Here is a 27,050-nt window from a genome sequence, read left to right as displayed (position 1 = left end):
CGGCTTCCGGGTCGGTCGGGGGTTGTATTGCGCTGGGCGCAGCCGCGTCAGCTGAAGGCGTCTAGGACGTGACGGCCTCCGGCGGCGCCGTCTGCCTTTGTTCTCGGCGGAAGCGTGGCAGTCGGCTGGCTTATGAGAGGCGCGGGAAAGGAGGGCCGCTTTTGACCGTGTCAGCGGCTGACGGCTGGAGAGCACGGCAGTTGAATAATCAGGCCTGTCGGCGCTGAGGTCACTTGTTGGTTCTGACCAGACGTCCGGCGCTCGCAGCTGAGTCAGTCCACCACAACGATTGACCGACGCAACAAGCAGCCGTCGCTACTTTGTTTCATCCGTCGCGCAGCAAAGTGAATTACAGGAGGGCTTGTCACTGCCAACAAACAGGTCGTTTTAACCTCTCTGCATGGCGAATCACGTAAGAACATCAACGTTAACCCTGATCTTTACAGATTTTAAAGCACGTTGTTTTCTTATTGCCAGGCGGATCTGTTTCCAATCCGATAAATGCATTCTGCTCGCTTGTCTGATAGCTGTCGTCTAGTCTGTATGTCACGTCCGATGTGTTTTTTCGTAAAGTTCATTGTTGTGTGCAAGTTAACGATTTGATAGATATGACCTGAGCTTACGTGATCTAAAAAACGGGTGTCTCTTCCGTCGGGCGTAGAGCTCTTCATTAGTTTCACATTCATAATGTTTTGCTAGTTGCCTCTGTTGTAGCGTCGGATCGAGCCGAGCCGTAACTCATGTGTGTATGTGTGACACCAGCCAGCACGCCCACACAAAATATTGATGATTGACGTACCCGTCGTAACGAGTAGCGAAAAAGAGCGTTAGAGGATTGCATGAAGAACGTTGGTGGGATATCAGGGCTTTGGCAACAGTGCAACTTTTGGCTGGTTAACTGTTCACTGCCGTTAGGTATGTGAATGAGGGCGACAGCTCTGCAAACCGGGGCTCATCAGCAATGAAGGCACTTATATCAACCGGGCTAACATGGATCGGACGTTTCGATAGCGCAGTTATTGGAGAGAGAAAACAGGAGCTGTCCTGTGCCCTGAGGATACCCCAAAATCTGCACGACGGCCTATGGGTATCCGACAGGTCCATTGGGTAAAGCTTGGTTTTGTTCGGCCCGGAATCTCGGCGTCATGCGCGACTTATGGAACGCAACGTTGAAGAGAAGGGACGACCCCTCTTTCAAGCTATGATATGTTGAGCTTTACATTCTTTCGAAACTACATTGGCCTCCGTATGTTTGTCTCGGCTTCCTCAACGCGTGACAAGATCATCACAATTCCGCCAAACAAGAAACCTGACACAGCACATCTGTCTTGTCGTCAGGGACTTTGTCCTCCCCCATCTTCCCGAGTCGATGGTATTCGTCCAGTTTGCATGCGATAATCCAATGTGTACGCAATGTACTGCAATTGTCCAATGGTTCTTTGTTGCCTGAAGTCCAGGCTGTACTTCCCCTGGTATATGACATCGCTTTCATCAGCCGCCGATTTATCCGTCTGGTAACCAACCCCAATTAGATTCGTTCCATTAGAATTCAGTGCTTTCTGATCCGAACTTAACTGAACTATTTGTCTTGACCTGATGTCTCCGTTGCAACTGAGCTTTTTAAAAGTTCGGCTGGGAGGCGAACGCGTATATTTGTCGATGAGTACCACCACAGAGTGTGTGTGAAACCGTATGTTGATTCGTTATTGGCGACATCGAAGTGGATTTTTACAGAGAAGCGATGATGCACGAAGTGGAAGTGACCGTGGAAGCGCGTTAACACAGGTTCGATGGTACTCCACCTTAAAGAAAGTATGCCACTTTTTGTGATTGTCACTCATTGCTATATCAGACGTGTTCTTTACGATCGGCAATACCAGTTTTCTCAAAATCATTCCGAACAGCTCAGAATTTCGACCTTAAGTAGTCGCTTCTGCGCTAAAATATCAATGAACTCCCTGCTCACCACTAGGAAAGACATATTTTGAATCTGCTTTGTTTTTCAACGTGTATCCCCTGGCATGTTTGCAACATTCTAATTTGTCAAAATTATTGTGTAGGAAATGCTTCAAAAGCTTGGAGCACTCCATTTAAAGAAGCAGATTTGCACACATGCGGCTATTATCCCGTCACGAAACGTTAGACTACGGCTTTGATTTCTTCACTTTGGCATTTACCACAAGAGCTCTTTTGGAAGTTCGTTTTGGATATGGGAAATGGAGTCTCACATGGTCTTTAAGTGATGCACTGGTTCAAAATTCAACTAATGCGGTAAATTTCTCGGTAACCGGCCCTTGCCGCCCGCTGTGCCAATCACAAGCGCTCATTTATACTGACGACATTCATATCAGGAGTGGTGTCACTTTTAGTCCCGCAGGTCCGCAATGTACGGGTTAAAATGGCTCAAAAGTGGCACCTCTAATTCGCAACAGCTGATAACAGTAAGAAGTGCAATGTTGTTACAAAGCATTGGCAGCGTTATTTGGACTTGGAAATAATGAAAATTGTATTGTTCTATGTATTGGCGATGCTGCAGTGACACCATCAAGTGCTATTATTAGACTAACTAATCCTGAGGTTTCACGAAAGTATGTCTTTTTTAAATATGCCCCAAAGGTAGGACACCATTCAGCAATCTGTCGGAAACAGCCGTCGAGCAGCGGGCCCCTCGTGAGGTGTTCCTGGCCTGGTAGGCCGTCCCGCCGGATCGTCGCTCTCTGCGGCACAGCATCGATCCTGATCTTTCCTGACAGAGGCTGGCCACGACTTCGCCGCCTTGACCGGAGCGTTTTGCTGTTGCAGGTCGTGTGACGCAGGTGGTGGGCGTGTCGGGCCGCCGCGTCGACCTCCCCTGTGACATCAGCACCACGGAGCCGGGGGACCAGCCGGTGCTCGTGCTCTGGTACAGGGACAGCGAGGGCACGCCGACGTACAGGTGAACTGCAGCTGTAACGTCTTTGCGGCGCCGGTTATCCCGGAACGCAGTATGGTTTTTGAGGTATATGCAGTATATAAATTTATATATATATATATATGTAAATATGTATATATATATATATATATATATATATATATATATATATATATATATATATATATATATATATATATATACTGAATAGACTGATCAAATGCCCTTCAGACTCAGGTTTTACTGAGATGCAGTTGTGAACAGTGCCGACGTTAGTTTATGCCTCGATCTCACTTGAACTGTGGTCAGGCGGAAATAACTAAGGTAGTTGACGCATTCTGAAATCTCATTAGCCATCAAACATGACTGTGGTCATGTTTCAGAACATGACTTTGATGAAGTTGTGGCTACACACTCTTAAATGGCATACTGGCATGGTTCATTCGAAGCATGTTGTAGCTATTATGTACATATATATATATATATATATATATATATATATATATATATATATATATACATCCAATGCAATTATGTGCCCAAGGCCTGATTTACTAGCCTGGCATGTGAATGTCACCAAACGTGTATGCAACATTAAGACATTTCTAAAAAACGGGCATAACTTTCTACGATTACTCTACGAGACTGAATCCACGTGGGCGTGACACTGGGAACGCTTTCGTTATCCTGTTCATCGTCGCCTCGTTCAGCCTGAGCGTGACCTGGCCGTCTGCGGCAGTTTCGACGCGCGCGGCGGCCGCTCCTTCTCGGACGGCTCGGCCATGTCGGACCGCACCCTCAGCGTGCGCGCCACGTTCGTGGGCGACGCCAGCCGGCCGGCGCTGCGTCTGGCCACGGTGCGGCCCGAGGACGCCGCCCTGTACCGCTGCCGGGTCGACTTCCAGCTCAGTCCGACCCGCAACCAGCGGGTTCGGCTGACAGTCATCAGTGAGTGCCGGCCTGCGACAGAGCCCTGGGTGGTGCGGAGCTCAGCGGGCAATGCGTATCACGTAGTATTGTTCGGAGTATCACGGACAGAGTAGTTGTCCGGAGTATCACGGACAGAATGGTTGTTCGGAGTATCACGGACAGAATAGTTGTTTGGAGTATCACGGACAGAGCAGTTGTTCGGAGTATCACGGACACAGTAGTTGTTCGAAGTGTCGTCCACGTCTGGTGTGCTTGTACGTAATCAATGGTTCGGTCAGTTAACTCTTCGGCCGTCGTCAGGCGTTACTGATTCCGGAGGAGGCCTGGATGATGTTTGGCATCAGCGATGCATTCGCCACAACCTAGGCTTTCTCCTTTGGAATTGCTGGGATTCGATCCAGGGTATTGAGATCGCAGTTCAGATGGCATCAACGGTCACACGCTCAGATGTTCAGATGCCATCACTGGGTATGGGATGCCTTTAAGCACACGTTTGTCGTGCTGCCAACGCTGCTGCAGTCAATCTTACAGTGGGCTGCGTTATCATGCTGCCGCGCAGGTGAGGGGTGCACATTGGTATGGTGAATACCTCTGTTGTGCTTCCCTCACATAATGCATCAGATTTATTTCAGTAACGCAATCCAATGAATGGACAGTTTTGCTATCCACAAATGTATTCGATGGATGAAAAGATTTGTTTTGTAAGTATGAAAATAGATGCTACAAAACGTCATCTTTTCCCAAAGAGGTGCAAGCTTTGCTGATATTCTAACATATTCACCAGCTGCAAGTGTGGCAGCAGCGTGTTGGCGACACTGTTCGGGGAAAGTCTGAGTGTGTGCTCGGTCGCCCCCAGTTCCGCCCAGCCCGCCAGTGGTGACCTTCCGCGGTCGGCCCGTGTCCGGCAAGATCGGCCCCCTGGCGGAGGGCGAGCCTCTCGAAGTCACTTGCCTCTCGCACGGTGGTAAGTGAGCCGGACGTAGGGACGCCAGAGGCCTGCTGACATGCGAAGCTGGGGTTCAGTACCGGCGCTCAGCATGGTCAGCATGGGTGCAGGGACGCGGGGGGCCAGCTGTTACCCGAAGCTGGGATTCAGTATCGGTGCTCAGCATGGTCAGCATGGGTGCAGGGACGCCAGAGGCCTACTGCTATCCGAAGCTGGGATTCAGTACCGGCGCTCAGCATGGTCAGCGTGGGTGCAGGGACGCGGGGGGCCAGCTGTTACCCGAAGCTGGGATTCAGTACCGGCGCTCAGCATGATCGGCATGGGTGCAGGGATGCTAGAGGCCTGCTGTTATCCAAAGCTGGGGTTCAGTACCGGTGCTCAGCATGGTCAGCATGGGTGCAGGGACGCCGAAAGCCAGCTGTTATCCGAAGCTGGGATTCAGTACCGGCGCTCAGCATGGTCAGCATGGGTACAGGGACGCGGGGGGCCAGCTGTCATCCGAAGCTGGGGCTGGAGTACCGGCGCTCAGCATGGTCAGCATGGGTGCAGGGACGCCGAAAGCCAGCTGTCATCCGAAGCTACAGCGTTTTGCTACGGCTGCACAGCATGGACTTTGTAGTTGTCTTCTGCATAGAAGCTTAAAGTGTATGGATTGGATGATTATGCATGCGCCGAGATATTTTCCAGACCATCTTTAGGTGTGTCGCTTTTCTTCATTGGCCATGTTTTTGCACAAAAAGAACACGGTACAGCATTACTAAGGCCTTGATGAGCAAGAAATGACGATTTTTGTCTACCCGTTCCGAATGGTTAGCACGAATCGCCTTGATTTGTTAACAAGCGTCCGGGCGGCCGGCTGGATACCCTTCGCTTGGGGGGTCAATTTGACCCCCAAGATCTCAGAAATTAAGGAAGCTAAAGACACCAAATTCACGGGGTGTATTGGCCTGTACGGGAACTCACTTAGGTCAAAGTTTCAGGTTCTTTAGGTCACGACATTTTGGTCAAATCAGGTCAAACATGGTCAAATTCCAGGTTGGTCTCCAAAGTGCCCCCAGAGCCTAGATAACCGTTTCTAAGCAAAATTGCACACGCTCATCTAAGGTCAGTGACCTTGTTTGACCATTTGAAGGTCATAGTGACAAAAATCATAGATGATTGCCCGGAGTTTGCATTTGAATAGGCGACCAAGATTAAGGTGGGCAGTATGTTCCTAAAAACAAAATGCTGACCTGGATCATTTTAGACCAATGACCTTTTCTGACCTCTTAGAAGTCTATGGAAGATGCGTGATACGTTTCCTGCTATCAATAAATTCAAAATGAGCACCAGAAACTTTCCCATAAAATAAACACTAGAGTAATAAAACAGGTTGTTTTTACCTTGGTCTGACCTTCATACCTGACCTAAGGTCAATGTAATTTGCTCATTCAGCTGTTGTGTTGCCTAAGAAAACATCTCAGATATGTATGCCTTCGTCTAACACTCCGCTATTGCATCAGATTGAACGATTCCCTAGAAACTGACTTTGCTGAAACTTTGGCTTGACTTTGATCTACTATAGGTCAGCGACCTTGCATGGTACATCTAGATTTGTATGGCAAACGATCCGCTGTTCAATCGTCCACAGCGATGCAAAATTTGGCGTGGCTATGCCGCGCCGTTCGGAATCCATTCTGGAAAAACTTTCGAAGGGGGGGGGGCAATTTGACCCTTTCCCACCCGAGCGCGTGTTAATCAAAACGTTCGTCTTTCATCTGAAGCCGTTACCCCAAAATGTGCCGTTGTAGTTAATCGCCTAATTTACCTTTGGTATTCTTAGCCCAACGAGTCAATGGAGGGATCTGATTCCTTGGAGAGCAATGCAACGCACTACGTTCGCTTCAAATTCTTGACGAAAATCTCCAGCTCATCTTCCCATGACGTTTGATGGGCGTAAGCTTACACCAAAGAGTATGTAGTTCCAAACCGATTTGAAGCCAACTGCTATCATGCACTGTACCGGGTTAATGTTGCGCTTTCACGGAGCGTGGGATAGTGATGGCGAAGCTTGCCCCGGCTCCCAGGCGTGTCTTTCTGGCCGAATATAACGGGCCTGTTACTACTCGTACCCAGTGCCTCTTGAATACAGGGCACACGTATTCCTCTATGTAGACCAAGGAGGAGGACTTCATGCTTCAAGCTTCTACCTTTGAAACCAAGTATTGTGGTTGGCACTGTCTTCCACTGCATGACGACGTGTGAGTTGTTTTCCTATACGGAATAGAAATTACATCAACTTTAGATAGGACAGCACTGTTAGCCTTATTTATTTTAACATAACTAGGAGAAAGTAGAGATCGGTGCATTGACATTTCGGCTGCATGCTTTTAATGAAACGAGTATCATGAGTAGCTTTAAAATTGCCTGCCAGGCCCGCTCAAATTGTAAGGACTCTTTTAAACAGCGAGCCACTGTTTCTATCAGTCACCAACAATCAATCTCAAATGCTGCATTTTGTTGCTTGCTCCAAATACCCTATGTTAGCATAATGCGGTTTTGTAATGGTCGTACACTGTTCGTCTATAGCCATGTGGGCTCTCCTGTTGTGACCTTTGGCTTACCTTGGCTTATTTGGAAAATTTCGCATTGAAACCGTGGTGGTCCTTGGTAAACAACCAGACCGATCCGGATGTGCCACAGTGGCTAGCCGTAAGAAGCCACACACCCCAGCGTCTGAGGCGAGCAGTGTGTGGATGAAGTGTTATAGAAATATTTTGAAAATGACTGGGGGCCCGGAAGACCCGAGCATCGCCGTTGTTTTTAATCAGGACTTGTGCGTAGTGTTCGACCGCAATTTGGGGTCGATGACCCCAACTAAAAATGCTGTTCTAATGCTCGAGCGATATTCAGATTCCTGTCTCAGAAGGGGACGGGTGCCCCTGGGAACAATGCAAGCCGAGTCAATAGGCTGTTAATGGCTTGCGGGGCTATAACGGCCTACGGGGTCCTGTGTCGTAGGCTGGCGCCATTCAGTGCGCATTACTGGGCGCGGCTGCACACAGCTAGGCGCCCCCGGTCATTGCTGAAAGATACCCCGGGACAGCAAATGTCCCACTGCACTGTCAGGCAACGTCACCGTGACAGTTTTTATGTGCTTGACTGCACCTGCTTTGAAAGACCCGGCTCCGACTTTTTGCAGAGATGCACTAACCTGACTGAAAGTCTTATAGAGATATAGTTGGTTGATATTGCGGCAACGTGCCTTTCTCGAAACAATAGCAGAAGCCAATATAAATTCTGCTATTGTTTCGAGAAGGGCATGTTGCCCGAAATAGCAACCTAACTATATGTCTATTCTCCTGGTTTTTTTCCAAGGAATAATGCTAATACTACTGTCTTATCTATGTTCATTAACACGCACCCAGGTGGCTAGCTAGTTACCCCTCGCTTGGGTGGGGGGGGGGGGGCAATTTAGCCCCCTGAGATCTCAGGAACTAAGAAAGCTAGAGACACCACATTTACAGGGTGTGTTGAACTGTACGTGACTTCGGTCAAAGTATCAGGTTCCTATGCCATGATCTTTGGGTCAAATAAGGGCAAACAAGGCCAAGTTCCAAGTTGGTCTCCAAAGTGCCCCCAGAGCCTAGATAACCGTTTCCAAGCAAAAGTTCACATTCTCATTTGAGGTCAGTGACCTTGTTTGACTTTTTGAGGGTCAAGGTGACCAAAATAATGCAAGATTGTTTTGAGTTTTGCATTTGACTAAGCGCGAAGATTACGCTAGGCAGTATGTTTCTAAAACTAAACGTTGACCTGGGTCAGTTTAGGTCAATGACCTATTGTGACTTCTAAGAAGTCCATGGATGATGTGTAACGCGGTTCCTGCTATCAATAAATTAAAAATGAGCACCAGAAACTATCCCATACAGCAAGCCCTAGAGTAACAAAAGAGGTTGGTTTTGGCCTTGGTGTGACCTTTATTCCTGACTTTAGGTCAACGTAATATGCTCATTCAAATGTTGTGTTGCCTAAGAAAGCATCTCAGAGATGTATGGCTTTGTCTAACACTCCGTGGTTGGATCAGATTGAAGGATTCTCTGGAAGTTGACTTCGCTGCAACCGTGACATGACTTTGACCTGCCATAGGTCAACGACCTTACACGATACATCTCAATTTTTAATCCAAACGATCTGCCATTTAATGGTCTACAGCTATGCAAAATTTGGCGTGGCCACACCGCACCGTTCGGAAGCCATTCTGGAAAAACCTCCGGGGGGGGGGTCAATTTGACCCCCACTCCCACCCGAGCACGTGCGAATGTTCAGATACAGACATGGCATAAACACCACTGACAGCAGCCTGGGTTAAAGGGCATCTGAGCCTCTCTTCGGCCAAATAATAAGTTTTCAATGAATGGTCTGCAGAAAGCAAATACAGCAATCTGTTAGGTCCCTGAGCCTCTCTTCGGACGAATATAAGTTTTGTCAATACATGATTTGGTCAGAAGACAAATGTAACAATATCTGCTGTGATAATGTCATTGCCTCTGTTTTGGCCACCTTTGGCCACCAAGAACCAAACATGAGCTAATGCCGCATATCAGCTCCCTCGGTACAAGCGCCGTTGTAGGACGTTCACATTCCTTATCACGTAGCACGCCTGTTTGGTTTGCTGAGCCGTCACCGATGGCGGCTTGGATAGCACCCTGTCCAGGCAGCGACGCCCCACAGTGTGGCGGCAGCCGTGACTCTAGGCCATGTGTCCGGGGAGCCATGTCTTCGGACATCTATCGCGTCGCTGTGTGGTGGGGCTGGCAGCTGACGAGATATATCGTGCATTCCTTGAGTAAAGCGTTGTCGTCGAGCGGACGAGGACCGCGCACAACGTACGAGGCGGAACGAGAGGCCGCGCACGCCAGCTCAACGGTCACCCAACATGCGTGTTTTTGAATTGTGGATATTTCCGGCAGCTATCTTCTAATCACATGTGATATAATTTGCTCTTTGATAGGCCTTGAATGCATCCTGCAAACAGAGTTACGAGGAGAAATGCAACATGCAGATTTCACTTTCGTTTTCTTGAGGGCACCTCGACGGCATAGGTCTCCATCCAGCGTGTATCTGTGTGGCCTCTATGAGGTAGTGCGCTGACTTTTCTATGCGTCTCCCTCTTCAAACATTTATGCACGCCTCTGGACTGATTAAAATCAGAGCAAAGTTCTTCACTTAAAAACAAACTTAAACACAGCACTAGACTTCTCCAAGGTGTTTGTTTATTTGGACCGCTCCTAAGAAAGCTTGTAGAGAACTGCTCACGATGAACGACGTCCTCGGATTGCCACATCTATGCGAGGTTCTGTGCTTGATGTCAGACCAATGGCTTATCATTCTTTTCACAGTATTCAAAAACAGCCAAAATAAAGACTAGACAGGCAAACCAGCAGAGGGTGTAATGGAAGTATATATATATATATATATATATATATATATATATATATATATATATATATATATGAGAATATTTTGACACGCCAAGGGCATGCGAATATCTTGCGAGCTTAATTTGATGCCGTTTGAACGGTGCCGCGGGGCGTCGTATGACGGTCCGGCACCCATGTGCTATCAGCAATAAGACGCATCCCGCCATTGACCGATTCCAGCCGGCTATCCCAGGACTAAACCGGAGCCTCACATGACCACGTCCCGTGTGTGCATTTACCGTGTGAGGGCGCGCGATGTTTAGCAAACACAAGCCCCCGCCACTGCTTGTAGCCTGATACGTGTTTGTTTTCAGTTCAAAGCAAGCAAAACAAAGCAAAGCTCGTGTCTGAAAATTGGTCCGGTACACCACATTTTTTGAACAGCACACTACCAATCAAAGTTCCTAGCTGGAAATGCGTGGGAATTTCAGAAGAAAGTGTGATTATCAACATGGTCACGTTAAACAGCAAAATTCCGTCCAAAAAAGCTAAGATTAAACTACCCACGTGAGTCATTAACCTTTCCAACTGGGCTTATAGCTAACCAATTGCAGCCTAGCTGCAGACATCCCGAGTATTCGTGGTAATCCAGAGCCCCAGTTTTGTCGCAGTCATGCATTTCAGTCAGGGACAAATCAGACGAAAAGGTGCAAGATAACTCATGGAAGCATGGCAGGGAGCAGAGCCCTTGTTTGCATGACAGCAGTTCAGCTGCCACGTAGACAATAGGTCGTCGTTATGCCATCAGGACGGGGCTGAAAAGGCCTCCTTTGGTGGCAATGAAGAAAAACTTGATAGCTAGTATTTTATGTTGCAAACGCTGTTGATAAGTTTCGTACCGTTTCACCTTGACGTGCCCTTTGACTGCAGGGGATCCCCATCTCACTTGGAGAGGTTGTATGAGGACGGCACTTGTCCCCCCCCCCCCCCCCCGCCGCCCTGAGTTGACATGTTATAGGAGTTCCCCAGTTTGGCGTCGACAAATGCTGTCTTTCGTTCTCAGGCTACCCGGCCCCGCGGGTCACGTGGTCCCGTGACGACCGCCTATTGGACGACTCGGACGGACCGGACGGGTCAGGGCGGGTCATCAACGTGCTGCGGCTGCCTCCTCTGGGTCGCGAGGACCTGCACACCCGGCTGGTCTGCTCGGCTACCAACAACAACATCAGTCGACCGGTCACCACCCAGGTCGTCCTCGACATGTACTGTGAGTGGTCCGGCTAGTGATGACGTCACATACCGACATGTACTGAATGGCCCGGCCCATGACTACGTCACATATTGGCGTTTTTTGCGAGTGGTCCGGCTCGCGGTGACGTCACATATCGACATGTACTGTGTGACAGTCTGTGATGACGTCACATATCGACTTGTGCTGTGGGTGGTCAGGCCCGTGGTGACGTCACATATAGGCGTGTACTGTGAGTGGTCAGGCCCGTGGTGACGTCACATATAGGCATGCACTGTGAGTGGTCAGGCCCGTGGTGACGTCACATATAGGCATGTACTGTGAGTGGCAGCCGGCGGTGATTTGCCTCCCCGACAGTAATTGGATCGAATGGAGACCCATCCATTGTTGTTTTCTTTTTTGTGTCTGCATGCACTAATGACGACAATTCGCTTTGAAGCTTAGCATTGGCTTTGAACCCGTTTTGCAAGTATTTGTACGTCGAAGCATTATTACGTCAGGAACGCATGTGTGTGTGTGTATGTGTGTATGCCAGCTGTGACCAACACGTCGACGTCGAGGAGTGTATGTATGCAGCTCTCATCTACATGTGTATGTATGCCAGCTGTGACCTACACGTCGACGTCGAGGAGTGCATGCAGCTCTCATCTACATGTGTATGTATGCCAGCTGTGACCTACACGTCGACGTCGAGGAGTGCATGCAGCTCTCATCTACATGTGTATGTACGACAGCTGTGACCTAAACGTCGAGGTCGAGGAGTGTTTGTATGCAGCTCTCATCTACATGTGTATGTATGCCAGCTGTGACCAATACGTCGACGCCGAGGAGTGTATGTATGCAACTCCCATCTACATGTGTATGTATGCCAGCTGTGACCAATACGTCGACGTTGAGGAGTGTATGTATGCAGCTCTCATTTACATGTGTATGTATGCCAGCTGTGACCAATACGTCGACGTCGAGGAGCGTATGCATGCAGCTATGATCTATATGTGTATGTATGCCAGCTGTGACCTATACGTCGACGTCGAAGAGCCAACTCTCCTTCATCAAATGGCTTCTAGTTGTGAAATTAGAACCTATAACGCTATTTTGAACCTTTAGTCCGAGCCGTTTGACTGCATGGATTTCTTAGATAAGAGTCTATACCATCAATGTTTGTCGCGTGAGGATTGACTCCACCACCTCGCCTGAAATCTCACGGTAATGGCAGAAGTGGGCGGCGAAAGTTTACCGTGCCGTAATGTTCGGCATGGTCTATCCTGCCCTCTGAGGTCACCTGACCTTTAACAGCCGCCGCCACCGGCCGCAGGCCTCCCTTGCAGGCGGCCGTAGACCATCCCAGTCAGGGGCGAGTGGAGAGGACCTGAGGTGATCATAACCCACTCCGCTGCAATAGCGCAGACAGGGGGAAAAGGCACAGGGTATGCTCCTCCCCCTCCCGCCCTTAGGTCCTGAGGCATTGTTAGGCCCCGGGATTAAGGTAACGGACGCGATTTGGGGCTGATTTGAGGATCTCAAGGTCCCGAAGGACAGCCAAGAGGTCACCTGAAGGGGCCCTGCTGGAAGGGGCCCTAAAGGGGCTCTAAAGGAAAACTATCAGTCAGAGCTGGCCTTTTGCGCTGATTGGATGCTCTAGGTCGACGAAGGCCTCTATTGGTCGGACATCACGGTACCGAACAGTCGGCTTCGTGTCGGTCTGGGCCTGAGGGCCCATTTGCCGAGGAGGCACAAAGCCGCGATTTACATTGGGCGGGGTCCCTGAGTCACCGAGCCCCGCACCCGTTGTCGGTCACAGTGCCTCTCAGGGGTCCTGTGTTAGTGAGGGGACCCTGGTTGCCGGCCCGGGGGAGTGTTCGATCGGAACCGATCATCGAGGATCTGATTGGAAGGCTGAAGAGCCCGAATGGCTGGCTGTAAATCACGCTGAGGATGCCAGCCCGTGGGCCATGACCTCAAGTCACAGTCAGAGGGCCTCTTGCACCGAATGAACAACCCCTGGGATAATGCGGGCCCCTATTCCGGCCAGGGACCTTCAACGTCAAGCGTTGGGCTCCGTGTCTGTCTGAGCCCTGGGGCTCAGTTGCCAAACAGCGACGAGGCCGGGACCCGCGATTTGCACCGGCTGGGGCCCCTGCAGCAATGAGAAGCCCCTGTGTCGGTCAAGGTCCCACAGAGCCTAACAGGGGTCTCTCTGCCGCCAAAGAACTCTGAGTCGGTTAGAGGAACATTTGCTGAGAAGGGACAGAGACGGGACCCTGAACGCCATTGGACCTCTTGCGTTGGTCTGGGCCCGCTGCCAATGAAAAGAGATATGGGAGCTTATGGTGGGAGCCCATAATGAGGCAATAAAAGGGCCCTGCGTAAGTTAAAGCCCCAGTACGGAACGAGTCCCCTCCGTTCCATCTCAGCGAACGGCCGAAGTGGAGTATCCGTGTCAATTATTGGACCCATTGCAGCAATAGGAAATCCTGCTACGTCAATGAAGGCTCCTGCGTCGATCTGGAGTTAACTGCCCGAGTCAGAAGACCTCCACATCAGGTAAAGAATCACGTTATTGTGTATCCCTTAAGGGCCTCCAGACGACCAGATAGCCCTCACCGTGTGCGTCCCGCCAGAATGGCAGCCAGCAGGCAACCTGCGGTGGGACGGATGACCCTTCTCCATTTGGCCGGGAACAATAATATGGCCCCTAATGTACTACCCATGCGGCCCTTGCCCGGAAAGAAGTGTAAGAGGTCTCATTAGTTTTAAAAAGAGTGTATCGAAATGAGTTCATATATTTAAAAAGCAGCAATCTTTGCCTGAGAAAGCCCACACATTTGCAGAATATACTCGCGAAACGAATTGCATGAATAAAGTTTGAGCCTCAGCGCTCGCAATCTCGGGAGCAAGGACAGTGATGTCTATCTTAACACACTTGATCACCACATTCTAATTTACAATCTACGTTCACGTGGTTCTCGATGTATTTGTATAACCTAAATCAGGTTCTGGCAAAGCTTCTGAGTTCTGTTAGTTTAAAAAGACCAGGCTGGACTGCTTTAAAATGAACTGAATCAGCGACATATTCCGTGCAACGATGTGACGCCGCGCTCTTTAGTTTACTAACATGAAGATACGAACATAAATGCATCTTCCCGTAGTTTCTGGCGTCTACTCAAGTAAAAAAGTTACAAACATAAATCAAATCAAGAAAATTGTGCCCCCTCGAAATCAAGTGGGCTGTGTCCGATTATTTTTTGCAAGGAGGAGGCTCTTTCATTAGGAGGCCTTTTGTCGACCCTGTGCCCTCCCCTCGCCCCCCTTTCTAAGGTTCTGCCTGCACCGATGCTCCGCCGCGGGTGAATACAACGGCTGGAGTTCTAACCAGCGGAGCTACAGGGATGGGCGACAGACGGAGCTCTCGTTTTGCGCAAGTGCGCGTGCAGATCCTGTTGCTGGTTCAGCCACCTTGAAAAATCGGTGTACGGTCGACCCCACCCACGCACCGGCGCTCTTCACCATAAGTACGCACAATAGCTCTTGGGATTATAAATGGACCACCAGTTTGATATGATAGCCCTGCTTAACAAGGGCCATTCAGCGTAACTTTACGATAATCCCTGGAGTTCAGCAGGCTTTCTATTAACGAAGCAGAGGGTGGTGATTATTGTTCGATTGAACTGCTACCATTTCTAGAACAAGCAAGAGGAAATTTTAAAACTGCTATCACTCTCCAATGTTTCACATTAATACCTATGTTATGTTCACGGACGTGCTTAGCGTTACATAATCGTACCAATGAAATCATCCCATCAAAAGCATGCATAAAACCCTTGGTATTGTAAGACAGCCCTCAATCGCAGCCTGCGTCATTTCCTCAAAAATAAAATCACACGCTGTAGGGCAATGATTGATATTATGCCTGCAAACGCAGACAAATGTTAGGCAGTAGCAAGGTTTATGCCCCAGTTGCCACATCTGCAACCCATGCAGCCCTTACAGCTTACAGACTGCAGGGCCTTCCGCAATATCCCTTGCCATCTCGATGCTGAATTAAGCCATGGAAGTCGCCTTGGACACCGTAATTGCTACTTCAGACCATCTCCGGGAGCTTAGCGTACAGCAATTAACTTAGCAAAGTGCCGCTGATTGTGTATCACTGCGAGCGCGCTATAGAAGACTGGGTAGAGGCGGTAATCCATCCGTCCAGCGCCGCTCGTTCATAAAGGTTGCTGGATGGAATATGTGCGTCCCTGGACTTACTCAAGCTAACTTGAGTAAGCTGCCAACTCAATATTTTATGTGTATAAGAAACATGCAAGGTATTGCCAAACCCCCCTCAGGAAAAGGTAAATACACAGAGGCATGTTTCTTTTGGACTTTGTTTTCTTCATGGATTTTGATAAAGCTTAAGTATATGTTTTAAGTGAGCGGTCTACATTTAAGCGCCAGTCTTCAGTGTCATGGTCCGGGTCTTACTTGCTTGTCTCTGCTACCTTATTCGTGACCATCGGTGTGTACAGGTTTTTACAATGGGTGGCACAACTCATAATTGTTTATTGCAAGACTCCCTTTATCCCCACTGCAAGCGTGCCAGATCGCTTGCGTGGCGTGCATCATCGTGTGTTTTCAATCTGCTGATTTAACGTAGTTGCATTAAACGATTAAATGTAGTGATTTTCTCAACGATTCTATAGCAATCTTCTATTAGTCGACCTTTCTTTGCATGCATATCATGCATACAAAATACATGATAGGGGGCACGCGCCCGGTCCCCCCACGGCCACGCCCCTGCTCATGACAAACCTGTAGTACACCCTTCAAATGTTTTGTGATCCTTGCGGGTGGAGAGATCAACATTAACTGTAATATGCATCGGGGTGTCAAAAAATCAGTTGTCTTTTACTTCGCACAGGCAAACTACCAGTGTCAGTACCTTGAAGTAAGCAGGCTTCACATTACGCAGCACGTTTGTCCACCGGATCATTCTCGGGAGGGAGGAACGGATATATTTGTTTTAATGTGCCTGCGACAAGAGGAAAAAAAGCCAAAACCACCCCATCGCCGGTGATGTGCTATGAAGTTTTGAAAAGCAGCGCGCACGTGATGCATTGTGCACTTTCGTAACGATATTGCAAGCACTGTAAAATTTATTCTATAACATAAGCAAACCAAACCTTTGGAGCATGCCTTTCACTGAGCATCAGTCTATGCCACGACGATGAATACCCAGCAGAAAGTTGAAGCTAACGATCAGAAATATCCCGCAATTCTGATGACTATATAAATAAACCACAGCGCGTGTTTCTGGAAGAGCATGGTTCAGCCGTATTTGCCTCCCACGGCTGTTGATGGAGGGCTCATTTCAACTGAATGGAATTGTGACCTGAGTAGCCAAGCCAGGACCGGCGAAAACGCTCATCACTATTTACCGTTATGTTCGCCGATCGCTTGCCATGCAATTTGTCCTGACAAGTTCCAGCGCCAGGCGATGGTGAGCACGGTTATGTTGCTGATACCTTACCTGTTCGCGCTTGGCCTATAAATGGGCTTGTATAGCATTACTATGTCGCCAATTTGAATAAATGGCTAACGGACATTCTTAATTCAAACCGCTTAAATTGATGCTCCACTGTGCCTGGAAATAGCCAAGTCCTGGTCTTTATTAGCGCCATTTGCGAAGACAGTTGGTCTTTACCAATCAGGAAATAGAGATAATGACGAACGGAAACGTACCCTCATATGTTACTCCGGAAACGTATCGTGACATTAGGCGGCAAGCTTCACTTGCACAAAGTACAAACTGATGCCGCAGAGCACACCCTTGGCTGCTTCTCGGCCAGCATGTGGAATAGGCTGCATGTGGAACTGGAGAGGCCGGCATATGCATCGCTTTTGTTTTGATTTTTGTTTTCCTTTGTTTTACTCATGTACCGGCTCGCTTTGTAAGCGGTCTGATCGACAATGCATTGCATCTAACACAATCTACTTTGACTGCCGTGTTTTATGGTGTGTGCTTTGGCGTGTATGTTTAAAATGGCTTAACTTACAAGAGTCAGAAATGCTGTCTGATGGAAGGGCCAGTAACTTTGTTCTACCAACAGAGTGCCTTGCGCGGTGTGTGGCAAAGGGGACGATCTCAGACGGGAACTTGTCAGTTCTGATGTAGACAGCGTACAAAAAGTTGCTGAGTGTAGTGAGTTAGTCAAGCTTTGGTAATTGTCGACAGCCATCTACTTCAAGGCTATCGAAACGTCTACCTTAATGAAATTTGGCAAGCAGGCTGTTCACTGAAACAGAATTTGTGTTATGCGCACCGCTTATATTTCTGTTTACGCGCATACTGCCTGTAGTCACAACCCTGCAACAGATCTTTCTCAGAGAGGGACGGGTGAAGGCATTTGAAGAATGTCACTTGCGACGAGCAGAAAAATAGCCAAAACCGGTTGGCGGGCGGAGTATCAGAGGACTACAGCTTCACTTTATAGTCCACGCGTAATTTACTTTAGGTATGGTGCCATAGATGTAGTCAGGCTCGGTAGATTCCATCGAAAAAAATCAAGGATTTCGCAGTTATTTGCAGCTCTTGCAATTTCAGAGTGATCCAGAAAGTGGGTAAATTGTCGCAAAAATAGCATATGTTCACATTGTTACCAATAAGAAGCGCTACGGTCTGAGCGGTTCCATGGGCCAGCAACAGGCTCAAGTCACAGTTTATTATATTTGAGATCGGTTTCGGGAAAGCTGACATTGGCCACTTCTCTGTCGATCACTGGCCACACAAAGCCATCAAACCTATGAGCTTGATGGTTTTGAGAACATTCAACAAGTTGAATTCTGTGCATTTTCCACACCGTGCAGTTTCTCACGTCTTCATCCGCTCTGGTTCCTGAGATCTGATATGCGAACTTAAAAGCCCTCCACAACAGGGGAACCAAAAGTTAGGGCACTAGGCAGCGTAACCATCTGTACACATCGCATCACGCTTTCGCCTATGCGGTTGTCCTCTTTCTCCTCCGTAAAGATATTTGTGTCGTCTCGCTGCGACGCTCGGTTGCCGAGGCCTTGACCCAGTTTTAAACCCTGTGCTTCAGGCTCTGTCTCAAGTTGAAAGCTTTGCGTTTTTCATAATGATCGATAAGGAATGTGACATCGTAGAGATATGAGAGATTTGCATGAACACTCGTGTCATCCGACCGATTTCATGCAAATTTACTAAAAATTAACACGGTATAGTTGTTCAACAGTCAGGCTTCCTAATGCTCACCACCGTATTAACTTGCAATCGGTAGCTGTGGAGTCTTAAAAACGCGACCGCTGGGCCGGGCTAGGCTGATGAAGCTGAATATTGTGTGGTAGTCCATAGAAAACACACTTGGCCAACGGTGCCACTAGTAAGGATTATTTCCTTTCACCTTCTGTTTTCCGAGTAGAGAACAAGCCCAAAAACAGTGTCAAGGCAGGGGAAAAGTTTGATTGTCAGCAATTTTTTGTGACAACATAATTAATTCTGCATCAAGTTTGACTTTCTGTGACAAGATGTTGGTTGTTTTATTTACCGAAGTAGCATTCGCATACGCCTTTAACTTCCCACAAAATTGCTACAGATGATGCTTAGAGTAAGAAAACACATTGTTTTGCAGGTTCCATTTCAGAAGATATGGTAGGATATCGGAATCCCCAAGGAGTCGTTCTGGCCAAAGTTTGTAAAAGTTTGCTGAGTCGATACACAGTGGTGGCTAATTCGATACACGCTGATGCTTTGGAATACAAGCTGATGCCTTTGTTTCACAACAAGATGCAAATTGATTTTCCACTAAAAACAACAGAGGGAGAGAGAGAGGAGAGAGGGTGCTCTGGTGCACAACACTTCCACTCAAGTAATCCTGCGCTTTGTTATGGTAGAATGCAACAGATGGGTGCCACCGGTTTATTGCCAGAGGCTCACATTTGGAGATATTTGGGATGTCAAGCACATGCATACAATGGCAAACTGAGGATGGTTATCCCTCCATTAAAGAGAATTCTCTACATTTTAAGATATTGAAGCAAGCGCGAGAGGTGAATTGAGCTCTCTGATAACTATTGGTATACTTTGTAGTGGAAAACGCTACTCTAGACAACACAATCTATCTTATCAGTCAATATGCTCGTCAATACGTCATCGTTTGAGTTCGTCATCTTCCCTTGCACAACTTCGAGTGGGAGCCAATTAACGGCCGTTATATCTGGAAGCCAGCTCACGAACGCCAGATATGAACAACTCGACAGTTCACTCTTTTCTTGGCTTTGATAACCCCATGACCAGCGGAATGGCAGAAGTTGAATGGCGTTATCATGGCATCATGGATTCCCGGGTGACTTCGAAATAGTCTCCCGAATTAGCCTGCATATCTTCGCGGGCGTGCAGCTTAGAAACTAAAGTGGTTTAGGTCTTAAGAATGGCAGGGCTCTGAACTGCACCGAATGATCTTCAAGATGGCTATTTGAGTTTCAGCCCCCATACAAATGTAGAACACTCCGTTTAAGTATGACATGTTGCGAAGTTTTTTCTCGAGTAATAATGTGATTGGTCATTCTTAAGTCTCATGCTGGAAGGCTTACTGGGTGCAGCGAACTTCATGTGCATTGGAATATAATCAGTTGTGAGCAGAAAATAACCCAAACTTGCATTCACACAAATCGAATTGACAAGTGGTCGTGGTCGTTTTCTGCACGGACACGGAGGGGTTACGTGTTCGAGGATCTTCAGCACACACGACCCACAATGCGGGGCAGCGACGATAACAGCGGTCCACGATTCGGCTCAGCGACGATAACAGTGGCCCCCTATTTGGGGCCACCTCACAACCGTTTCTTGTGTAACGTGTGCCTCAGAAACCTTTTGGGGGGGAATAACGCGTTAAACATAATCTCTTAATCGGAAATCCAGCCCGTGAACGCCTCCAATGTGACTAAAAAGCTGCTGATGGCCGCGATCGGCTACAAACGAGCTGCACCCTCGGACCGGCTCCCATCAGGCCAGTAGGCTCACCCATCGGACCTGTGCTGTGCTACGCGCTAAACCCAACCATTTCCACGCGCAAATGGCGGAAATTTGTAGGTGCGGAACACTTGCAACACCCATCACAAGCTACTTCCAGTTATAGTGTTGGGCAGTGGGAGCGGGTATACACGCCCAGCAGCCTCGGCTCACAATCCCACCCATCTCGTCACAGCGTCAAACCCGTGTTGGGCGGACGCACCGACAGATCTAAGATGCATTGACTATGCCATAAGATATGCCAGTGATGGGGCATGGGTCAGCGGACTGTGGGCGCTGGTCAGCGGACCGTGACATGCTAAGGGCTTGAAACGCCGAAGGACGTAGGCAGAAGAAAGGAGTGCGGCTCGGAACCTCGAACGCAATATTCTCGAGCACACAACCTCTCCTTGCCTGCACAGAATAAAAGCTGTGGCCGCCCGTCAATTTTCGCTCCCGTCGGTTTGTAGTGTATGTTTGCGTCATCTTTCGCTAACAGCTAACTATATTTCAATGCATATAAAGGATGCGTTCAGTTGTAAGCCTGGGATATTTGTACAGGACGTATGTATACTCCACTGCTGATAACCTCTTCAGGAACCGGATTTGTTTTTTGGCACTGTCAGCCTTTTCTTGTATCTCAAGAGCTCTGAATGAACTTGAGAACTTGAAGATAGGAAATGGCATGAAAGGCACTGGCATCAAAAATTCCATAGCTGTTGTCACTTAGGTTTGATTGCGAGCATCCGCCGTCCCTTACCGGTTACTTCAACGGAACACTATTTGTGCAGCGCCGGCTCAAATTGAAATACGAATAACTCAATTTTTATGTCGCTGCCACGCCCTTTATTTAAATCGTATGGCGTATGAGTTTTCTTTCGTCTGACGTAAAGTTATTTCAAATTTTTAACTGGGACCTTGCAACCCGTTTTGGCCCACTATACTATCGGAAAGCATGTTCATGCTGTAGACATTCTCTTCTCTTTTCATTCGATCTCAGTTATTATTCTGGCAGAGGCTCAATCTCGCACTGACCAGTGAATCCCAATCTGTGACTGGTGTCTCCAAAACTGTGGTGGCTTTTCGCATCAGTGCTTTCACCACGTGAAGGCATCCCTCGTCAGGGGTACGACGGCTAGGTGGTTAAGCTGTGCATCTTAGAAACCGGCGGTACGGGGCTCGATTCCCTGCGAGGTCCTTCCCTCGCGACATGATGTGTCGCACAGCCGCGACGCCCGCTGACTTCGTCAATTCTGCGTAGCTGGCACCGGAGCATCTTGTGAACACGATAGCACAAACGGCGTGATGTGATTGACATCTGTAGAGCTTTTGCAGATTGCAGCTGGTGGCTCCAGCCAAGCTTCTCTGGCCAAGCCTTTGGGAGGTGTCTGGTCGCTTCAGTCTCTACTCAGCTCGTGTCGTTCCGTTCCAGTCCGGCCGCTGGATGTGGAGATTCTTGGCTCGTCCAGGGCGTCTATGCAGTCGGGCATGCTGTACGCGCTCGTGTGCCGCACGTACGGCTCCAGACCGCCGGCCAACATCTCCTGGTGGGTTCAAGACCGGCGCGTTCTGGGAGCCCAGCTCACGGTGGGTTGCATGCCACGCCTCCCGACGCTCGCTGGTCTCCGCTGCATGCCACGGCTGCCGACGCTCGCTGGTCTCCGCTGCATGCCACGCCTGCCGACGCTCGCTGGTCTCCGCTGCATGCCACGCCTGCCGACGCTCGCTGGTCTCCGCTGCATGCCATGCCTGCCGACGCTCGCTGGTCTCCGCTGCATGCCACGCCTGCCGACGCTCGCTGGTCTCTACTGCATGCCACGCCTCCCGACGCTCGCTGGTCTCCGCTGCATGCCACGCCTCCCGACGCTCGCTGGTCTCCGCTGTGTTTCGAACACACCATCTCGGCACGTTGTGCTATAGGACTCCAGCGCGTGTTTGATCAGGTGTGGTATGGTGTGTGGTGTAACCAGGTGTGGTGGTATAGTGTGTGGTGTAACTAGGTGTGGTGGTATGGTTTGTGGTGTAACTAGGTGTGGTGGTATGGTTTGTGGTGTAGCAAGGCGTGCTTCCCGTTCACAGGATGTTGTTGATAAATTCTAAGCCCCAGTGTTCAATGATGGGAAAACATAGCAGCTACATAAGCGTTCGATTTTTGGATCCCGTACAAAATCCGAGCCAATATTCGCATTTCCTTTCTGCTTCCGGCCCGATTAGCAAATTTTATATTAACTGTTGCATGTGTTGCAATTTTAGCATCAATTTATCACAGGTAGCTTCAAGCAGTTTAAGTAATGCTAACGACACCAGTTACGGACGTAAAATATGCAGGCTATTTCGTTTTGATCCAGTTCTGTAAGATGTCACAAAACGGCCAGCGAAGGCCCGCATTTCCTTTTCCATGAAGGTTTATCGTCAACTACATAGTGACGCATAAAAAATTGTCTTGAAAATGGCTTTAGTCCCATCATCTCTTTCACCATTTGTATTTCCGCAGCCGCTTATCGTTATTTTGCCTGACTGCTGCAATGCTGCGTTTAACAGTCATAATATTGAATGTGGACCAAGGTGCAGCCCGGCACAACGGCAGTACCGCGGCATACCAGCCTTTTACCCTGCATTGTTTCGCTCCCCGAGTGTGTCGGCCTGGCTGGTGCACATAGCCCATATTTATCAGCTGGGATGGAGGCTGGCTGGCTCCATCATCAGTCTTGTGACGCGATAAGACTGGCGTCAGCTGAACCGCATTGGTCTGTCGAGCTCAAGTAGGCGAAATGAACAGAAACGGGAACCATTCCATTCCGTGGCCCAGCTATCCACATGCGATAAGCACCATTAATTTTTCTTATCGGCTCGCCAGCGCGAGATGTGGCCATCCACTTCTGCATTTGAGCTTAAAATGCTGGTTACAATATTTTACAATGCTTTCCTCCATCACGTGGGAACTTGTCAATGAACTGTAATATAGTACGTAGACGGGGCGCTTTTCCGCAGTCTACTCTTTGACTGACTCCGAATATTGATCAAAGCATTTTGAAACGCTGCCCTTAGGCTCCGCGTGCAGGCAAGGAAGCTTATAACGCACATTTCGGCCCCACCTGAAAAATACTTCATCAATTCTCGTGTCTCAGACACCTATCCCCGCTTCATGGCCAAAACAGGCCGCGGACGGTCAGCGGGGTGTGTAATTTTGCGGTGTGGTTATTCACCGCCAGATTAAACCGCTCCAGACAGCTGCAAACCTCCCTCGGCTCGCCTGCGGATGTAGAAATATGCATGCTATTTCGTATTGATCCATTTATGTAAGATGTTACAAAACAGCCAGCAAAAGCCCGCATTTCGGTGTTATCTTGTCATTGAAAGTCATGTCAAACGGTCGTTGCGACGTGTCAGGCTGTATCCTTTATAAACCCAATGGTCCTCCCAACCATGTAGGATGCAGTGGCCGTCAGCCCGGTCAATACAGTTTGGACCTTGCACCCAGAAAAACGGGTTGATGAGGTTTTTCCGTGTAGGAAAAAAGGACGCCTAAGTGCCCTCTTTCGCTGTTATTCCTGAAGCTGAAGAGGTCGTGTCGAGTGTTCCTTGGGCTCGAGCCGTAACATTCTGTTGATTTTGCATAAGTGAAATAATTCAGGCGATGTTGGTGCGACAATGCATCAAGTGCATGGGAGCTTCCGTAGCGACATATTAGTGAGCGCGTTATTGGGAGCGTGTCTTGTTATGTATGGATAGCCCTTATTCTACATAGATGCTACCAAAGAGCCCGAATCTGCAGCTCCTTATCGCTGCAGCACAGCTGTTCTGTGCGATCCGTGTCTGCCGGTGCCCACTCAACGAGAGGTTATTAGTTGACGGTGGTCGCTTACGGTGCCGGTGACACTTCTTGAGCTCACGTTTTGCTCATTCGCGCCATATTGCGTTATTTTCCGACGGGCAATTCATCACTATCAGGCGATTGCCGTCAACTCATCAAACAAGCTATAATCTCGGAATCGAGCAGCCCTGGCGCGATGATTACCAGCTGTGGGCCTCGGCAGGAGTCCGGACTGGGCAACATCACCAGCAGCACGCTGCCCTTCAAGCCGCGCCCCACCGACAACGGCAGAGAGATCACGTGCAGGAGCGGAGAACAGCCTGGTCTCGGGCGGCACGATCGAGGATAAGAGGCTGCTCAACGTCAGGTGTAAGTGCCTCACGAATCTATTAACACAGAAACCTCGGCCCATGACAGACAGAAGGTGAAATTCAGTCCAAGTACATTTGCTCATGTAAGAGTTGCTGAATACCTCCTTCCTAGCATGACGTATGTCGGCTTATATCGGTATCACTCTCTCGGAGCGTTTGAGTTCCCTAATCAGAGTTCCCGTGGCAGGATCGAGCATGTGTTTACGCTCTCCAGATTAGCTGTACAGGCAGCCTTGCACGTCTCGAAGTGACGATCAACCAGAGCAGTTTCCAGATCTGAACACGCCGACAAATACAGATTAGCTGGCCCGTTCGACAGCGAGCCACCAGCCGTGCACAATGCTCCTTTGTATTGCACTCCCTCGCTGATATGGAACCGTATATCTCCATCGTGTTTTTGATGCAGGACGCGTCTGGCTATTGTGGGACTGGCCCGCCCCTACTGGACGCATTAAAATGATTGCAGCAGTGCCAACGCTCGGCGAGTCGCTTGCAGATACCAATAGCACATCCTTCAGCGAAACGAATGTGGGTCAATGTATTAGCTCGCCTTGTGAATGCTGTTGAAACTCGTCTGCCTCAACTGATGTCGGACGTCGTGCCCGATCTAGAAGTTCGGGTGACATACAGCCATGCCGGACCTCGGGTTGTCACGACGCGCTCGCTTCGTAGAGTGGTCTACCACATTTCTCACTACTGGATTGTTATGGTATAACACTGTCAACGCGGCTCCTTTCCACCAACAGGCGCATGTTTCTGTTTAAACTGGATGCGGGAGATGATTTCCCATAACCCTGCAGCATTGTCGCAAGCGGGTCCTGTCGGGCTTGTTACGTGTATTCATAGTGCAGAACTGATTGGCCAGCTTCATGATCAATTGTTTGGAACAAGATGGTCCGCATGCCTTTTCTCTGGGGTATCTGCCATATCCTATTGCCAAATTTTCCGGAGGCATTTGCAACATCCTATTGTCAGATTTTCCTGAGGCATCTGCCATATCCTATTACCAAATTTTCCGGGGGCATCTGCCATATCCTATTGTCAAATTTCTTCGATTTTGGCACATATAGATTAACCAGAAACCTTTAACGCTTCCAAACCAATTGATTTCAGACCAAAGGCGTACAAACTCGTGACAGCCGCTTGTAGCTCACCCGCGGGCCCGCGGGTGAGCCGGCCGCCCTGTGAGCCGGGCCCGCGGGTGAGCCGGCCGCCCTGTGAGCCGGGCCCGCGGGTGAGCCGGCCGCCCTGTGAGCCGGGCCCGCGGGTGAGCCGGCCGCCCTGTGAGCCGGGCCCGTGGGTGAGCTGGCCGCCCTGTGAGCCGGGCCCGTGGGTGAGCTGGCCGCCCTGTGAGCCGGGCCCGTGGTGAGCTGGCGCCCTGTGAGCCGGGCCCGTGAACTGGCCGCCCTGTGAGCCGGGCCCGTGGGTGAACTGGCCGCCCTGTGAGCCGGGCCCGTGGGTGAGCTGGCCGCCCTGTGAGCCGGGCCCGTGGGTGAGCTGGCCGCCCTGTGAGCCGGGCCCGTGGGTGAGCTGGCCGCCCTGTGAGCCGGGCCCTGGGTGAGCTGGCCGCCCTGTGAGCCGGGCCCGTGGGTGAGCTGGCCGCCCTGTGAGCCGGGCCCGTGGGTGAGCCGGCCGCCCTGTGAGCCGGGCCCGTGGGTGAGCTGGCCGCCCTGTGAGCCGGGCCCGTGGGTGAGCTGGCCGCCCTGTGAGCCGGGCCCGTGGGTGGCTGGCCGCCCTGTGAGCCGGGCCCGTGGGTGAACTGGCCGCCCTGTGAGCCGGGCCCGCGGGTGAACTGGCCGCCCTGTGAGCCGGGCCCGCGGGTGAGCTGGCCGCCCTGTGAGCCGGGCCCGCGGGTGAGCTGGCCGCCCTGTGAGCCGGGCCCGCGGGTGAGCTGGCCGCCCTGCGAGGAGCGCCGTGCGTCGGTGTGCGGCTGAGGGTGACGCCCGGTCCTGTTCCAGTCCCGCCCATCATCAGTTTGCGGCTCGGTAATGCACTGGACGCCGAGAACATCCGGGAGGGTGCCGACGTCTACTTCGAGTGCAACGTCCGGGCCAACCCGGCCGTCTACAGCACCGTCTGGTCACATAACGTGAGAATAGCCGGCACGGCCCAATCGTCTACAGCATTGTCTGGTCACATAACGTGAGAATGGTCGGCACGGCCCAATCGTCTACAGCGTTGTCTGGTCCCAGCATGCGAGCAGGTATTCACAGAGATGTGTGCAAGTATTTGGAAGCTAAAAATCGCATCTGAAAGCGCGTCAAAACAGCCCACAGCTCGGTTGTGGATCTGACAATGTTGCAATCGCATCAGCTGGGATTCAGTGGAATATAGCATGTCCATCCTATTCGATGTTTTGAATGGTTTAGGGTGCGCTGCGATATCATAATATGATTCCTCTGCATGGAGACCGGGGA

The 27,050-nt window shown here is 49.8% G+C and overlaps 1 protein-coding gene across 1 annotated transcript in view; it reads left to right on the top strand.

Annotated features, from left to right (window-relative positions):
- Positions 1–3,693: 3,693 nt before the first annotated feature.
- Positions 3,694–27,050, top strand: part of LOC119093398 (nephrin) — a 33,486-nt gene continuing 10,129 nt past the window's right edge. The window contains exons 1-7 of the mRNA XM_037216353.1: positions 3,694–3,859; positions 4,698–4,805; positions 11,253–11,456; positions 21,881–22,035; positions 24,486–24,549; positions 24,581–24,631; positions 26,592–26,722. Of these exons, the coding sequence (XP_037072248.1) occupies positions 3,694–3,859; positions 4,698–4,805; positions 11,253–11,456; positions 21,881–22,035; positions 24,486–24,549; positions 24,581–24,631; positions 26,592–26,722 (879 nt within the window). The remainder of the gene's footprint in view (positions 3,860–4,697; positions 4,806–11,252; positions 11,457–21,880; positions 22,036–24,485; positions 24,550–24,580; positions 24,632–26,591; positions 26,723–27,050) is intronic.

This window comes from Pollicipes pollicipes, unplaced genomic scaffold (genome assembly GCF_011947565.3).
Source record: "Pollicipes pollicipes isolate AB1234 unplaced genomic scaffold, Ppol_2.1 Scaffold_4002;HRSCAF=4701_pilon_pilon_pilon, whole genome shotgun sequence".
NCBI lineage: Eukaryota > Metazoa > Arthropoda > Thecostraca > Pollicipedomorpha > Pollicipedidae > Pollicipes > Pollicipes pollicipes.
This window is presented reverse-complemented; position numbering and strand designations above follow the sequence as displayed.